At 38.6% G+C, this 17,177-nt stretch overlaps 1 protein-coding gene across 5 annotated transcripts in view; it reads left to right on the top strand.

The window, feature by feature from the left end:
• The first annotated feature begins 341 nt into the window (after positions 1-341).
• KIAA0408 (KIAA0408 ortholog) overlaps positions 342-17,177 on the top strand; it is a 33,346-nt gene continuing 16,510 nt past the window's right edge. Inside the window, exons 1-6 of one of the 5 annotated variants that reach the window (XM_055534937.1) lie at positions 345-576; positions 3,146-3,224; positions 7,126-7,380; positions 12,231-12,590; positions 12,679-12,758; positions 15,084-16,416. In XM_055534937.1, the coding sequence (XP_055390912.1) occupies positions 7,246-7,380; positions 12,231-12,590; positions 12,679-12,758; positions 15,084-16,416 (1,908 nt within the window). In that variant the 5' untranslated portion in view covers positions 345-576; positions 3,146-3,224; positions 7,126-7,245. Of the gene's footprint in view, positions 577-3,145; positions 3,225-7,125; positions 7,381-12,230; positions 12,591-12,678; positions 12,759-15,083; positions 16,417-17,177 lie in introns of all 5 variants that reach the window. The other 4 variants (XM_055534939.1, XM_055534935.1, XM_055534934.1 and 1 more) reach the window with 4 other exon arrangements.

Here is a 17,177-nt window from a genome sequence, read left to right on the forward strand (position 1 = left end):
TCTGCCACATAAAACACCAACTTCCAAAGGGACCAAAAAGCGCAGTTCTGAAAGGGGGGAAGAGAGAGGTAGGCAAGATGATTCTTGCCTGTAAACAAGGAGTTAACTTTTCCAAATAAGTGAAATCTAAAATTGGCCATTGTCATCGTGTGATATTAACACCAGCTCTTTTGGCAAGTTTAGAAATACTGGGCTCCCTTATAAAAGTTAAAAATGTCCTGGACCTGGAGTTGTTTATCCAGAGTAGGAGCTGCTCTAAAGTTACAGAGCTCTGGTTGGAAGAGGTGACTTGAAGGCCGCCTCCGAGAAACTGACGTCACAGTAGGCTCAGCTGCCGCTGTGACGCTGGGCTGAGCAGCTTTTTGATTTGTGAAAGTGGTAGAGGTTTCAAAGGGACTTGTCAGTACTTCTCTGTTGAATGGTTGGACTGATTTTACATTCCCATTTCATGCAAAGAAGCAAGATTCACTGCTCCAAGACGTCAAAGGCTTTTCACTCTAAAACAACCAGCTGTCCTCCCATTGCTAGGTTGACCGGTGGTTGGACCTCTGTAGGATTTCTCCCCAGTGCAAAAAGGTATGTTTGTTTTCTGACAGTTTGAAAGCAAGTGAGTAATTGTGGCAAAATATAGAGAGGGGCTGCTGCTGACATGTTTAAAGCTGTGGATACCTTTTAAGTGGAGGGTGATTTCAACATCTGCTTGATTCAGCATCAGTGCCTGGGCTTCAAAACAGTGGGGCGGGGTGCGTAACGGATTTTACTGACTCCCAGGGAAGAAAGGGTTCAGCTGCCGTGAGTGGATTTCCTGACTCTGGACTGACAGTGCCATCCGCTCTGTGAGACGGTTTTTCAAACACTGCTTCTCAGAACTTTGAAGACCGCTTTCTCTGCTGCAGGATTTCACTAAATTTATTTATTTGAAAACTAGTTTCATTAGGATGAAGACTTTTTAACGTTTGCCGAGTAAAGTTCACAGTCTTTGAAACTGTTGGCATTTGAAAATGGCAGGGAAAAATAAATCAGTGTGGTTTCATCCAAGATGATGGTTTACTCACTGCATGATAAGTGTTTCTGTAATTTGAGTTGAAGTGCATAACATTCATAATGGGTTCATCTGCAGTTAGGAGGGAACCTTAATCTATGTCTTCTACTGTTTAAGCTGGTTAACTTTAGGCATCTGTTTATCCTTGGATGTTTTCTAGTTTGAATATATAACTGAAGAGAGAACAAGAAGATAATGTAAAGGCAAAATTGATTTTTCAGAATTGCGTGTGGTAATATCCCTTTGACCCTATTGGAAGATAAAGAACATGTTTAAACAGCCAGTTTTAAAAATTCCCTTTTGCCTTGTAACAGAATCAAGTCATGGTTTTCTTTGGAAAGATGCCTTTGTCAGTAAACACTAAGGGAGGAATAAGGTCTGTTAATCAGTTGAATTGTTACAAGTGATTCCTAATAGCCTGGAGAAAGGGCTGGAGAATCCTGGAAGCAAATGGTGTGTAACTTTGATGGGTATAGACAAGGGAATTCCTGATTCCTCAAAGTTAAGAGGAAGCAAAGCATCTCCAAGGCAAACGGTTGTTCTAGGAATTGTGAGATTGGCAATACCAGTGGCATTCCTATTGGAATGTGTAGCCTCCTACAAATGAAAATGTTTCCATGATATGAAAAGTAGATGTTTAGGGAAAGGAAATCAGAGAATAGGAAACAAACTAGGAGCAAAACTTTCCAAAGGGAGAAGTTGCCATCCAGTCTGCTCTCCTAACATTGTTTCATTTGTTTGGCTAAAATCCAGTTTTTAGTGGGGAAGATGAAGGTTGAACTGGTAATGATGAAGGTGTAGTTAAGAGTGGAGCATCCCTCAGATGAAGAAGTGTTACCATGGCCTATGTGAGCCTAACATGGAAAATGGAACTGATTTATTGTGAAATTCCTGTGTTGCTCCTAAATTTTGCTTCCTAGTAGGGCCGGAAGGTTAGCAGAACTTATTTTCCTCTCGTCATCATACTTATGCAACCCACTCACAACTCTTCTACAAATCTGGCTTCCGGCCTTGGGGAGGGAGAGGTGGGTTAAAGTGGATTATGTAATGCTCACTTAGAGTTGTTGGGGGAAGAATGTGTGCATGACTGAGTAATGCAACTCCCTCTGATACTTTACATGTGCTCTTACACATTTTTATTCTGAATGAAATTCTGGAGACAGTGAAGTGAAATGGAGAGTCAAGGAGACCTGGGGAGGGATGTAGATAGCAGAAATTCTTCTTTCTCTCCCACGGAGATACCAGTATCTGTGGGTGAAAAAGAGTGACAGCTAGGAACAAAGAGAACTTTTATATTGGCCTCCGCAGAAAGCACTGAAATTGAGTTTTTGAATCGGTTGAGCCATTTTACCCCATAACTTTTCATTTCAGAACATTATGTCCCTACAAAATTGCCCTATTTAGTTGGATTTTTTTTAACATTTAGGGAGAATTATAACAAGAACAGTTTTATGTAAGATTCGTCTACTCAGATTTTTACTAACAATAAAAAAATTCGTAAATCTTTAACTTGCCTTCTGTTCTTAAAATACTTGAAAAACACTGAAGGCAAAGGAAAACCATTAAAAATATGAGTCCACACAATTACACTTGCTTCTGTGAATTTTCTAATTAAATCAAAATCATAGTTTTATCTAGATGAAAATAGATTAAAGAAAGAAGGGTGCAGGGGAAGACCAAAAAAAGAGAGAGGAAGAAAGGAGAGAGGAGAAAACAGCCCTTTATTGAGCACCCAGTATGATCCGAAACGGTGTTAGGTGCTTGGATTAAGCGTTCTCTCTCTTGCATATTTAATCCTCACAAAATGCTTTGGACCCCACTTTATTTTTGGAGGAGAAAGCAATATATTCAGCTCTATTATATTTGACATTTGTGACAAGACATAGACAGTGGAAAGTACAATAAACCCACAGAAATTGACACAGACATTGCTGTATAGGAATTTTCTCTCAAAGGCTTGTTTTTGATCCATAGCCATTGGGTTTTGTGGCACTAGATGTGGCTCTAGTCTTAGAAAAGAGAAGCTCTGTAGATTGGTCCTTCTCCATATTAAGTGATGAGTTTGGCTTTTTGCAATTAAGTGCAGGGTTCTGTCTGCTTCAGGAATATTACCTGGATTCATGTGTAGTCCTGTTACCAGGAGCAAGCCTGATTGAAGGTTTTCCTGGATGATGTTCTTCAGGTAGGTAAAAAAGAAAAGAGTCTGTTGCCCCTTAACCCTGATTTGAAAGTGGTTCAAGAAGAATTTGAAATGAAAAGAAAAATTGAAGCCATTTGCTACATAATTGCAGGAGACAATTTATGATGATTTCTGTACATTTAGTGTTTAAAGACAGAATGAAACATGGACTATCATAGCACCTCTTTTCTAGTAGCTTGAAATTAGTCTGCTCTCTTTATATAACTTGATTGGTTAAATTTGTGACTTTCTCTTGATATCTTAAACCATTCCACTATTTCTAAGAAGTTTTAATGTTAAATACCTGCTAGTCTGCACGATAGTTTTAGCTCACAAGTAATTACATATAGTAAAGCAGTCTGTATTCTCTGAAAATTAGCACTGTCTCCATTTCCTGTGAAATAGATGACCCCAATGGCACCCCACTCCAGTACTCTTGCCTGGAAAATCCCATGGATGGAGGAGCCTGTTAGGCTGCAGTCCATGGGGTCGCTAAGAGTCGGATACGACTGAGCGACTTCCCTTTCACTTTTCACTTTCATGCATTGGAGAAGGAAATGGCAACCCACTCCAGTGTTCTTGCCTGGAGAATCCCAGGGATGGGGGAGCCTGTTGGGCTGCCGTCTATGGGGTCTCACCGAGTCGGACATGACTGAAGCGACTTAGCAGCAGCAGCAGAAGATTAATAGGTAATCAAAATCAGTAACAGATTCTCTAAGACACAAAGTTCTGTGTATTCTTTACTCTCTTCCTTATGTTATGTCTTTATCGACACATTATTTTGGGGCAACTTCCATTTGCTGTGGCACACACCTCTGGTCACTGTCTCACAGGGCTGGAGGGTAGCAAAAGGAGGGAAGGGGGTCAGAGAGGATGGAAAATGAGATGAGCAAAACTGGATAAAATTGAGACACGGTAGTGTTTTTAATGGATAAATCTGAAATTACTTCTTTTTCTTGGATGAATTAGTCACAGTAGAGTGCCAAAGAAGTAGGTATGAATGATCAAAGTATCTGTAACAAATTTTTTGAGAGAAGAATAACCATATAGGTCCTAACATTATTGGGGTGTTTTTTGAGGATGGAGCCCTGTATATAGCACTGATATTCTTTGACCCTTATTAGTCTATTATAATTCATTAATAGATTGCAGCTCAAAAATGTATGTTTGGCACAGTTTAGCACATGATATGCACATTCAGGACAGCCTGACCAAAAAAAAAATCGAATGTCTTCAATGTTTATATTTGGGATATGAAATATGCAGCCTTCTTCTATGACTGCAGACTGAGGCTTGCTGCCTGGTTTTGTGGGCTTCATTTGACAATGCCAGCACCCAGGCAGCTATGACTCTTGAGAATTAGCTCAAAAGTAGCATCATCTGCCAACTTGTAAGTCAAGGCACTTTGGTCGTGGCCTAAAAAGTCGAAGAGTTAAAGACTTCTTTTAGGCATGATTATCTTAGATGAAGATTTGAACATTTTAAGCATGCTTTTCTACCCATTAAAAATGTATCTGGCTTTACTAACAAAAATACTTTCAGTGGAAGTCAGCACAAGATTTTTTTTTTTAAATAAGAAATAAGGGAAATTTTATCTTTTTCAAATCTCTTTTTATTCATGTCATTTAATCTTTATAATAACCCTGTGGATACCCCCCATTCTAATGTAAGTAAATAAAATCTCAGAAATTTTAGATGAGTTATAAAAGAGTTACCAATCAGGTATTTTAAAGTTCATCTTAAAATCCTGAGTACACATGCCCTAAATGCTAGAAACCTAATTATTTCAGTCAGTGCTTAGTATGATCAAAGATTTCCCTGCAAAGTGATCAAAACATTTTCTTCTGTACTCTAAATTCAGTATCAGAACACACATTCTGATATCTAGTCTATTCAGTTCAGTTCAGTTGCTCAGTCGTGTCCTACTCTTTGCGACCCCATGAATTGCAGCACACCAGGCCTCCCTGTCCATCACCAACTCCCGGAATTTACCCACACTCATGTCCATTGAGTTGGTGATGCCATCCAGCCATTTCATCCTCTGTTGTCCCTTTCTCCTCCTGCCCCCAATCCCTCCCAGCATCAGAGTCTTTTCCAATGAGTCAACTCTTCGCATGAGGTGGCCAAACTATTGGAGTTTTAGCTTTAGCATCAGTCCTTCCAAAGAACACCCAGGACTGATCTCCTTTAGAATGGACTGGTTGGATCTCCTTGCAGTCTAAGGGACTCTCAAGAGTCTTCTCCAAGACCACAGTTCAAAAGCATCAATTCTTCAGCACTTAGCTTTCTTCACAGTCCAACTTTCACATCCATATATGACCACTGGAAAAACCATAGCCTTGACTAGACGGACCTTTGTTCTCTGCTTTTGAATATGCTATCTATGTTGGTCATAACTTTCCTTCCAAGGAGTAAGCATCTTTTAATTTCATGGCTGCAGTCACCATCTGCAGTGATTTTGGAGCCCCCAAAAATAAAGTCTGACACTGTTTGCACTGTTTCCCCATCTATTTCTCATGAAGTGATGGGACCGGATGCCATGATCTTCGTTTTCTGAATGTTGAGCTTTAACCAAACTTTTCACTTTCCTCTTTCACTTTCATCAAGAGGCTTTTTAGTTCCTCTTCACTTTCTGCCATAAGGATGGTGTCATCTGCATATCTGAGGTTACTGATATTTCTTCCAGCAATCTTGATTCTAGCTTGTGCTTCTTCCAGCCCAACGTTTCTCATGATGTACTCTGCATATAAGTTAAATAAGCAGGGTGACAATATACAGCCTTGACGTACTCCTTGCTTCCTGACCTGCATATAGGTTTCTTAAGAGACAGGTCAGGTGGTCTGGTATTCCCATCTCTTTCAGAATTTCCCACAGTTTATTGTGATACACACAGTCAAAGGCTTTGGCATAGTCAATAAAGCAGAAATAGATGTTTTTCTGGAACTCTCTTGCTTTTTCCATGATCCAGCATATGTTGGCAATTTGATCTCTGGTTCCTCTGCCTTTTCGAAAACCAGCTTGGACATCTGGAAGTTCATGGTTCACGTATTGCTGAAGCCTGGCTTGGAGAATTTTGAGCATTACTTTACTAGCGTGTGAGATGAGTGCAACTGTGTGGTAGTTTGAGCATTCTTTGGCATTGGCTTTCTTTGGGATTGGAATGAAAACTGATCTTTTCCAGTCCTGTGGCCACTGCTGAGTTTTCCAAATTTGCTATTAGAAGGAAAAAAGAGCGTGGATAAGTTCTAACATGGTTTTCAGAATAATTTTGCTGCTTTAGTATTTTACTTGATGAAATAAAATAATGACAATATTTTTCCATGCTTTAGTTTGGTTTCTTGCTGATACCATCTGTCCCAGATTGACGACCAACACTGGGGTCTTATTGATACAGTAACTGCATTTGCCACAAGATTGAACTCTTCAGTATAAAATGAAGACTGTAGCACAGCACTGTCTCAGGACTTTAAAAATCATAAAATTATATAATCTGGTTGCATCAGAACAGAAGGAGTAATTCTACTGCAGAAGAATCTACCGCAGTTGTGTAGCTGTGACTATCCAGTTGAATTTCATACTTCCACTCTTAAATAGTCATGAAAAATTCTATCTTTAGATTAGGCGGTTAGTTTAAGGAATACTTATATCTCACACATGCATTTAACCATCCTGTCCACTGTAATTTTGCTGTCTGGTTTCAGAAAGAGGAAGAAAAAAACCCTGGATGATACTTTTGTTTTGTTTTTGATTGTGCTAGTCTCTTCTTAAGCAGATATTTTTGTCATCTCTTCTTCTGAGTCCAATTTTCCTGTGGTTTGTTTATGTCAGTGGCTCTTGACAATCTGATAAAATGTTTCCAGAAAGCACATGGATTTGGAACTCTCTCTTGTTATGTTTATATTAGGCTTTGTTTTAAAGGCAAGTGAGACGGCTTCAAATAAAACAGCTCCAAGCTTCCAAGAAACAGTTAAGAGAAGGCAGAGACGAACAGAAATACCCCTTCACTAACACTCACACGGTTGCCATGGACCTGCACAAGCAGTGGGAGAACACAGAGGCTAACTGGCACAAGGAAAAAATGGAATTACTGGACCAGTTTGACAATGAAAGAAAGGAATGGGAAAGTCAGTGGAAGATAATGCAGAAGAAGATAGAAGAGGTACATGTTGATTTGTTTGAATACTTTGGAAACTTAAAACTCAGAATGAAAATCCTTTTGGCTTGTTTTGTATTGGAAACTGTTTTAACTTTCCAATTCTACCTAAAAGATACATGTCTCAGTGATACTTACTAGACTGAAAATAGCATAAGCTAACCCATTGGTAGTGTAGAGACTATACTTATTTTATAACTTTGCATGAAAACTCTAAAATATGTCAATTTACTCTTTTCTGACTAAAATGCTGATGGCATCAAAAGTGAGGTATGTATTTTGCATGAGTTTTCAAATGCCGAGCTCAGTGTGAAAATAAAAGAAAAACATAATTAGTGGAACATACCTTCGGATTATTACAATTGGGCATTAAACTAGATCTTTTCTGAGATAATTTATGAATAACATCTACTAAAGGAAATTATGTACTCGATAATTCAGTATAACCAAAAGGAGTGTCGTATTTCAAAAAGAAAATGACAGTGGACATGATATTTATCTGGCAAGGTGCTCCACATTTATTGGCATATTTATTAGAAAAGAGTTTATGAAAAATGACATGCCCAGAATCTGATACAAATAGTAATTTAATCCCTTCAGCCTGTTGGACCTTGAATATTTCCTTTAGTTATCTGCATTGATGTATATTCAGGCTTGTTCCAACTGAAAATTATTTATACTTATCTTGCTTTCTTGTAACATCCCTGCTGTTGACTTACATGGTTTGTGCACATTGTCAAGACAGTTATTTTAACAGACTCCTTGGCCTTCATTCACAGGCAATCAATGCTGATGCTTTGTTTATAGTGCAAATAATTTTCTTATTAACAGCCATGTAATTAGTTATGAATAAAATACAAATTGGCATGCTAAAAGGAAAAATAAAAAAAGAATAGCCATTACTCTATTAGAGAATTCCATGGACAGACCATGGGGTCGCAAAGAGTCGGACATGACTAAGTGACTAACACATAGCCATTAGACTGTTCTTGGAAAATCCAGCTGAGAAGTCAGGCATGTAGTAGATGATTGCAGATTGAAAGGAGAACTTGCTTCTTGTCCTTCTATAGTTTGGAAAATACATTTTGCTTCCTCTGTTAACTCCTCCACCCAGAGTTCAATTGGATCAAAAAGGAGATGGCTAAATCAGAGTGTACAATGCCAGTTTGAAACCTGAACTCATAGGTCACTGGCTTCTCAAGGTTTGGAAAATCCATTAAATAATAGCCTCAGATGATTCTAGCATCTGAGCAAAATAATTAAGGGAGTCAGGATTAGTCTAGCCCATTGTTTAAGCCATGTAGCCTAAGATGGTAGCTAAGGTAGTCTGCGGTCTGGTTAGATTTGTTATTGTCAAATAATTATTCTGAGAGCTCTGCTGACTCCATCTATGGAAGATATGAGCCCTGTCAATTAGCAGGCATTAGACATACTTCAAACTTAGGTGATAGTCCATAAAAGTACTGACAGAAGGAATGGAGTATTTTTTCTTTATCTTGGATAGTAGCTGTGGTGCTATTTATTCATGATGCGTGCATTGTACAGCGCCATACCTGAGAATAGGTTTGAAAAATGTGCTTACCCAGACTACCCACCCAGAGAGGATGCTCTACAATACCTGAAGACTAGCATTGTGTCCCCCTTGTCATAACAATATAGTTGTCCCTCAGTAGACACGGGAAATGGCTCCAGGAGACCCCACGGATACCAAAATTCATGGATACTCTCAAGTTCCTTATATAAAATGGCAGAGTATGTATGTATTCTTTTCCACTCCCAGTATTTGTACCTGTAATAATGTACCTTTAATATCTTCCTGCTTAGAAGCTACAAAGCTGGGTTAGAAAAGATTGGGAAAAACAGGAAATTGTCCTCACATGTCATAGAAAGTCAAGACAATATTGTTAACTAAAATTAAAAGTCTACACTTGGAAACATGTAAGATACTACAAGCGTGTGCACATGTACGTGCTAGTCACTTCAGTCGTGTCCGACTCTTGCGACCCTGTGGACTGTAGCCCACTAGGCTCCTCTGTCCATAAGGTTCTCCAGGCAAGAATATGGAGTGCATTGCCACATCCTCCTCCAGGGGATCTTCCCGATCCAGTGATCAAACTTGTGTCTCTTTTGTCTCCTGCATTGGCAGACAGGTTCTTTAGTAGCACCACACTAAGAGACTGTATTTCTTTCTTATTTATCACGAATTCTGTGTTTTAAATCAGACACAACGTATTAAGTCATATGCTAGAAAATTTGACATTTTTAGGTGCAGGCTTATAACTTCTGTGATTCCAAGTAAATATATCGTTAGTGAAAGGATCAGTATTGGGTATTAAGATGCTAATGATTCTTTATTCAGCCACTATCCACAATCATTGCATTTGCTGTTACAAAGTGAAGATGTAGATACTTGGATCTTTGAAACCTAGACTGATCCAGATAGTTGCCCTTAACAGAGTTAATAGACAGCTGGGAATTTTTCTTTTTTTATCACTTTGCCATCTTTCCTGCCTATGTCCTTTGTTTGAATGATCAGATACCCATTGAAAACAGCTGAGGACCAAGTAACAGATTTCCTTGCACAAAATAAATGGTTTCCCTTCAATAGTATAATGTTTTTTGTTTTTTCATATGTCACCTAAGTCCCCAAGAGAATTTAAGATGTCAAATAGAATTCTGTGTAAATTAAAGTATTTCAAAACGAGAAGAGAAAGGTGAAATGAAGATAAGAGGAAGGATCCCTTGCAAAATGCATGCAGCAGGTCCGTCTTTCTAGCAAGTAACAAACAATTACCAGATGCATATTTCTCAATATTCAGGAAACAAAAGCAGACTAATTTTCCAGAAATAGTACTTTGGTCCCTAATTTTACATTGAAGCAATTTTGTTTTCACCCATGACTCCTCTATAAGAGGACAGTGCCACCAAGAACATCCTTAGATTTAGCCTGGTGCTTTTGAGGGTTGCTTCTTATTATGCCCCTCAAGGTCGGCCAAAATTATAATGCCCACAGCAGTTCAGTGCAGATAATTTTACAGGAGCCAAAATGGTTGATTCATGATGGCAATTTGATGCTATCCTGACTTCATCCAATGACAAATTTATGACTAGGGCAATAAATGCACTGCATATCCTTCAGGCATTAAATATGTTCTAGTGCTTCTCTCTGAGATTTGCATAAATACTGAGTGGAAATTAATCTGTTATTATATTCTTTGATTAATAGATCTCGTGCAGATATAGGATGTGATTGTAAAATGTAGAGTCATTTGCTTTAATAGTTCTCTGACAGTCTTTGGAATTTGACAAGCTTTCTCAGAACTCAAGCCTGAAGAGAAAGTCACTAATTGCCTGCAGGTTAAACTAAATCCTCAAGAACTAATTTGGGGCAATTAATAAACTAATAGATGATCAAAGCCTTAGAGTTCAACTGTATTACATAGGACAGGCTCACATTTGTTTTAATTAGGACAAAGGAAGAAACTTTTTTTGAATGTATATAGCCTTGGAAGTAAAAAAAAAAAAAAAACAAGTCTGAGAATTACCTACCCCTCACCCAGGTAACTTCCTAAAGAAGCATCTTTTGATGATGAAACAACTACTTAGGGGACAGAATGAGCTGAGTTACTATGTGAGATTGTCAGTCATTTAGACAGTTCAATGCTGACTTACAAGTAGGATCATATGTTTTTAAAATATGGCCTTAATGTTGGTTAAATTAGAGCACATTGCCAGTAATTGGGAGAAGGCAATGGCAACCCATTCCAGTACTCTTGTCTGGAAGATCCCATGGATGGAGGAGCCTGGTAGGCTGCAGTCCATGGGGTCGCCAGGAGTCGGACACGACTGAGTGACTTCACTTTGACTTTTCACTTTCATACACTGGAGAAGAAAATGGCAACCCACTCCAGTATTCTTGCCTGGAGAATCCCGGGGACCAGGGATCCTGGTGGGCTGCCGTCTTTGGGGTCGCACAGAGTCAAACACCACTGAAGCGACTTAGCAGCAGCAGCAGCAGCAGCCAGTAATTAATTGAGGTCATTCCAATTTTGTTAACAGTGCTCTGTATCATTATGACATCTATATATAAATGCAGGTTTCTGTCATTTTTGAATGAATTGATTTCTAGTCATATAGAAATTACCTTCTTTGCCCTACTACATGTAGTCTTTATGGTTCATCAAAAGTTGCTCCAGCTAATCCAGATTTTAGAAGCATGATTTGGAAGCCCAAGCATTAGTGCCCTGGAGCAGTCTATGTATGCATGCGTGCTTAGTAGCTTAAGTCATGTCTGACCCTAGGGACTGTAGCCCACCAGGCTCCCCTGTCCATGGGATTCTTTTTTTTTTTTTTTAATTTTATTTTATTTTTAGACTTTACATAATTGTATTAGTTTTGCCAAATATCAAAATGAATCCGCCACAGGTATACATGTGTTCCCCATCCTGAACCCTCCTCCCTCCCCATTTCATCCCTCTGGGTCGTCCCAGTGCACCAGCCCCAAGCATCCAGTATCGTGCATCGAACCTGGACTGGCAACTTGTTTCATACATGATATTTTACATGTTTCAATGCCATTCTCCCATTGAAACATGTAAAATATCATGGGATTCTTTAGGCAAGAATACTAGAGTGGGTTGCCATTTCCTTCTCCAAGGGATCTTCCCAACCTAGGGATCAAACCCAAGTCTCCTATATTTCCTGCAATGGCAAGTGGGTTCTTTACCATTAGTGCCACCTGGGAAGACCCACTATATAGTAATATGGCCAAGAGAACTCAGAGCATGGTGTTTAGGATCAAAACTATTGAGAAAGTGGTAGTTAGGGGGAAACTTTTATCTTTGTTTTCCTTATAGCTCTGCCATGAAGTAAAGCATCGGAGGAAAATCAACATGAGTGAACGTGCTAAGGTCATTGATCTTGATTGTGAGAAGGCTGTTGGAGATAAAATGGAATCTTCTCCAGATTACCCCAATTCAGGACAATGTAAATTTACAGGGATACATCCCAGGGACATTCTGGGAAAAAAAGATAAAACAGAGCAGAGTTTACTCAGGGAAAGAAATCAAGTGTGCAAGGAACAAAAAACAATGAAAAAATCAAAAGTAGGGTATATGGATTCTGAAGCCAGAGACAACCAAAAAGAATGTGGGGCCCGGCCTGACCTGAGGACTTTTGAGGCAGAGAACAAGAGCTGCTCTGGCGCCCTCAACACAGTAAGTAAGACGGGATTGGCCTTGGACTGTTTCTAAAGAAATATTTACATTTCAAAGGGCTAACATGCTATTGCTTATATGTATAAAGGCTCTTGAAGAACTTGCCAAAGTTAGTGAAGAATTATGCAACTTTCAAGAGGAAATTCAAAAGCGGTCTAACCACAGAAGGTAGGCTGGTACATCTATGATGATTTTTATGTTGAAAAATCAAGACGATATTGTTTTAAGTTAATGAGTCCAAATTACCTTTCACATTTAACACTTTGTTAGCAAGAATTAGTAATGTTACTAAAATCTGTTATTTTAGGAGATAAAAGCTTAAATTGTACACTTCTTTGTTCATTAATTCTTAAAGTAAATCTTCTGGTTTTCTTTATAATTTGACTATTATGTGTACTTTACTTTTTATTGATGTTTAGTTTAGTTATGCTTGCCATTGTGCTCAGTCACTTAGTCATGTCTGACTCTTTGCGACCCTAGGAACTGTATAGCCCACCAGGTTCCTCTGTCCATGGAATTTTCCAGGCAAAAATACTGGAGTGGGTTGCCATGCCCTCCTCCAGGGGATCTTCCCGACCCAGGGATCAAACCCACATCTCCTTTGCCTTCTGCATTGGCAGGTGGATTCCTTCCCACTGAGCCACCTGGAAAACCCCAACACTCACCATAATAAATAGTGAATTAGCAAGTGTATACAATGGCATTCTTTTTGTTTGGAGTATTTGCCCAGTGGAACAGTATGTTGGGTTAACCTAGTTAAATACATCTTTAAGCTAAGTCGCTTCAGTCGTGCCCGACTCTGTGTGACCCCATAGACGGCAGCCCACCAGGCTCCCCGGTCCCCGGGATTCTCCAGGTAAGAATACTGGAGTGGATTGCCATTTCCTTCTCCAACGCATGAAAGTGAACAGTCAAAGTGAAGTTGCTCAGTCATGTCCAACTCTTAGCAACCCCATGGACTACAGCCCACCAGGCTCTTCCGTCCATGGAATTTTCCAGGCAAGAGTACTGGAGTGGGGGTGCCATTGCCTTCTCCAAATACATCTTTAAGCTGTGTCAAATTTAACAATATGGTGCTTTAATTTTATAGTGATGTTCTGCTGAAATATTCTGAATTATTTATTTCTCTACATTTATTATGTGTATAATGAAAGCATTCATAACTTTCAGAACAACATACTGTAAGTACATACCCACATATGTATTCACACAGTGCTGTAAAAATGCTGTTTCAGTTCAGAAACACCTATATAATTCTAAGGGTAAGTTTTAGCCCAATTGAAAAATAAATTGGATTCTCTGCAAGTTAAGTGATGGATTGCTCTAAAATCACCATTTATCTCCTTGTGGGACAGCGTACTTCTCTGAGAAGCTATAGCAATGTGAACCCTTATTTTTCTTCATCTCTTTGGAAGCTCAGAGAGAATTTTTGTACTGACTTACAACAGATTTTACTTACCCAACCATGTTTTATACATAATTTTGCCTTCCACTTTTCCCATTTAGCTTTTGCCTAGTAGGCATTCATCTGTGCTTTATTATAAGCTATCTCATAATGGAAGTTAAATAGGTATAAATGTGGTTTCTATTTATCAATATGATTAATTAATGTTAATTTGTGAACCCACATTATTGCTACATTTAGGTTTTTATTTCGATAATTCAGAAAATTCTTACTTTCCAATTTGCTTTTACAAACCATCCCTGGTATAAAGTTCTCACTGTGACTTCATGGCCTTTATAAAAAAAGCTCAAAATTCTTAATATGTAATTCAAAGTTATTACAATTTGACCTAGCATTTCTCTCTTATTTGTCATCATTCTTTCCCGCTCTGTTTTATATTCCATCTATGCCAGATTACTCACTGTAGCTTGAGCAGCCACATGATTTTTACTGCAGCTTTTAAAAAAAAATGTCCTTTACTCATCAGAAAAAAAAAAAGCTCACTTTTCTTTCTTGTCCAAATAACACCTCCCATTTGGTATTGCTCATGTCTCTCTGTGCTTTGATTCAGATTTCTGGAATGAAATAGAATGTTATTTCATTAATTTCTTAGAATGTTATTTCAAATTCGAGGGGAGGAGATTGAGCTCAGAAGACATTATGAATAGGAATTCAGTAGGCCAAGCTGACATAAGGAAATGGCAAGAGAAAACCTATGGAAATGGGAACACCAATAGGAGACACCCAAGAGACTACACAAAGTCTAAATGTAGGTGAAGTTTCAGGTAATAGAAGAAAATGAGAGACAGTTAAAAAGACAGTTTGGGTCAGACTATGTATATAGTCTTGAATACAACACTGAGTGGTGGTCTTTATCCTATAGCAGAAGTGACTTGAAGTTTTGTACTAGGAAATTTATATAAAAATATTTTTTAAGGAAGTTGTGACTCCTTTTCCTATGTCAGAATCCATTGTTTTAGGCCCAGTGTCTTTTAAGAGTTTATCATAAACAAAGTCATCACTAATATAGCATGCTTTATAATTTTTAGGATGAAGTCAGATTCTTTTCTCCAGGAAACACCAAATGTAATGAATACTCCTCATGGAGGTCACATGATCAACAACAGCCAGTGCATTCCTTCAACCAGTTTAGAAAATGAGAAATGGAAAAACAGAAAAAATCTGAGCTGTACCAATGTTTTCCAGAACAATTCCAAGAAAAAAGATGGAATTGATACAACTGATCTGAAAAGAAGTGAAGCTCCACCAATTCCTCCTCCAAGAAGCACATCTCGAAATTTTCCCAGCTCATATTCTGCACAAGCCCATGAAAGTTGGAAAGAATGTTTAGACCACAGCAGCTGGGTGGCCCAAGAGGGTCAAGGTGAAAAGAACAGCCACCCTCATTTTCTCTGGAAGCATGATGAGATGCCACTGCTGGGTCTAAATGAAGGGAAGACTCTGAAGGATGGTATCACGTTTCCTTCTTTGGCACCAGAAGCCAAAATAGATAACAAGCCTTCATGTAATGAAAATGCTGGACTTAGCATGTGGTCATGCAACACTGGGGTTTGTGCAAAAAATAGCCCCTCTACACTGTGGTTTCAGAAAGCCTGCTCTACTCCCAATAAGCCAAAATATGAAAAGGTAATTCCAGATCACTCTGCTAAACCTCCTCCTGATCTTCATATAAGCAATGACTGTAGCTCCTTAGTGTCACAGAGCAGCGGCCCACTAAGAAGTTTCAGTTATGGCTTTGAAAAGACTACTGGGAATGAAAAGCTGGCAAAAAAGACTGATGAATTTAACAGAATTGTATTTAGAACAGATAGAAATTGTCATGCTGTACAACAAAGTCAAAGCTGCTCAGAACGATCCGAAGATCTTCAGCGCTGTGAGACCTTGACTGCGTGCACAGGCAACGTCTCAGTCAGTGAGAGTGTTTCTGACGTTCTGAAAACCAGTGCCCCCATGCCTGTGCCCAGGGAAAATGTGCCTGATAATTCCACCAAAAAACCCACACCAGGCCAGTTCAGACAAACGCGGGAGCCCATAAGCCCTCACAGTTACCGGAATATGCTTCACGAGCATGACTGGAGACCAAGTAGTTTGTCTGATCGGCCAAGGTCTGCGGACCCCAGGTCAAATTATGGTGTGGTGGAAAAGCTGCTGAAAACCTATGAGACATCTGCGGGGTCTGCATTGCAGAATTCTCGATGCTTCCGGGCCAACTGGACCAAATGTAGTTCTGATGTCAGTGGTGGAGCCACATTAGGTCAACATTTAGAAAAGCTCCAAATAGAACAAGAGCTTGAGCACAAGACAGCAATGCATGGAGCACAGCAAGTGAAGCGAGGAGTAGATCGGAAAAAGGTAACTGAGGTGAGAAAGCAATTTAACATATTTTGGTGGAACTGCATCCATATTTAGCAATGGCTCAGAGTTCAGTCATTTGCCCATTCATATAAATAGAACATAGGCAAATGTTTTGACATCTTCTTAGTTCTTTGACCCTTCATTTGTGAATAAATATAAACCTTAGGATTGTAACTCAGTGCAAACTTTTAAAAGTTTAGTTTTTAAGTCTGGGTTTAGCACATTACAGCTTTTGTTTAAATTCTGAAATAGCAGAAAATATATGTAATAAATGGGCTCCAGAACAAAATGATCAAGTATTTGTTGTGTTTCTTTCTTAAAGAATATTCTGAATGTGAGTTTGTTCATTTATAGAATTTTATCCTATTAAAGTGTTTATATTTTTTAAAGTATATGGAAAGTATTTTAAAAATAACTTGTATTTTTCTGTTATTAGCTATGATTGGTTCAGTCATTTCCAGAATTTGATTTGTGTTTTTCCTCATGGGATTATTCACATGAATATGAGTTTGGTTAAAAAAAACCATCATTTAAAATAGTGCCTCATAAAGTTCTCTTATTGTGGAGCTAAAAGGCAGTATATGAAAAAAAAATGATAGTATAGCATAAAAACTTTAGAGTCATTATTATAGGTATAAATTCTTTGTATGGAAATTGTCCCCCCAAAATGGGTATTTAAATAAACTGTTACCTTTTTTTATTACAGTGTGCTTGCAAAAGAGCATAATCTTAGAGGGGAGAAAAGAGGTTGAAGAGATCTGTATTTA

The sequence above is a fragment of the Bubalus kerabau genome, chromosome 9, assembly GCF_029407905.1.
Source record: "Bubalus kerabau isolate K-KA32 ecotype Philippines breed swamp buffalo chromosome 9, PCC_UOA_SB_1v2, whole genome shotgun sequence".
In the NCBI taxonomy this organism is placed as follows: domain Eukaryota; kingdom Metazoa; phylum Chordata; class Mammalia; order Artiodactyla; family Bovidae; genus Bubalus; species Bubalus kerabau.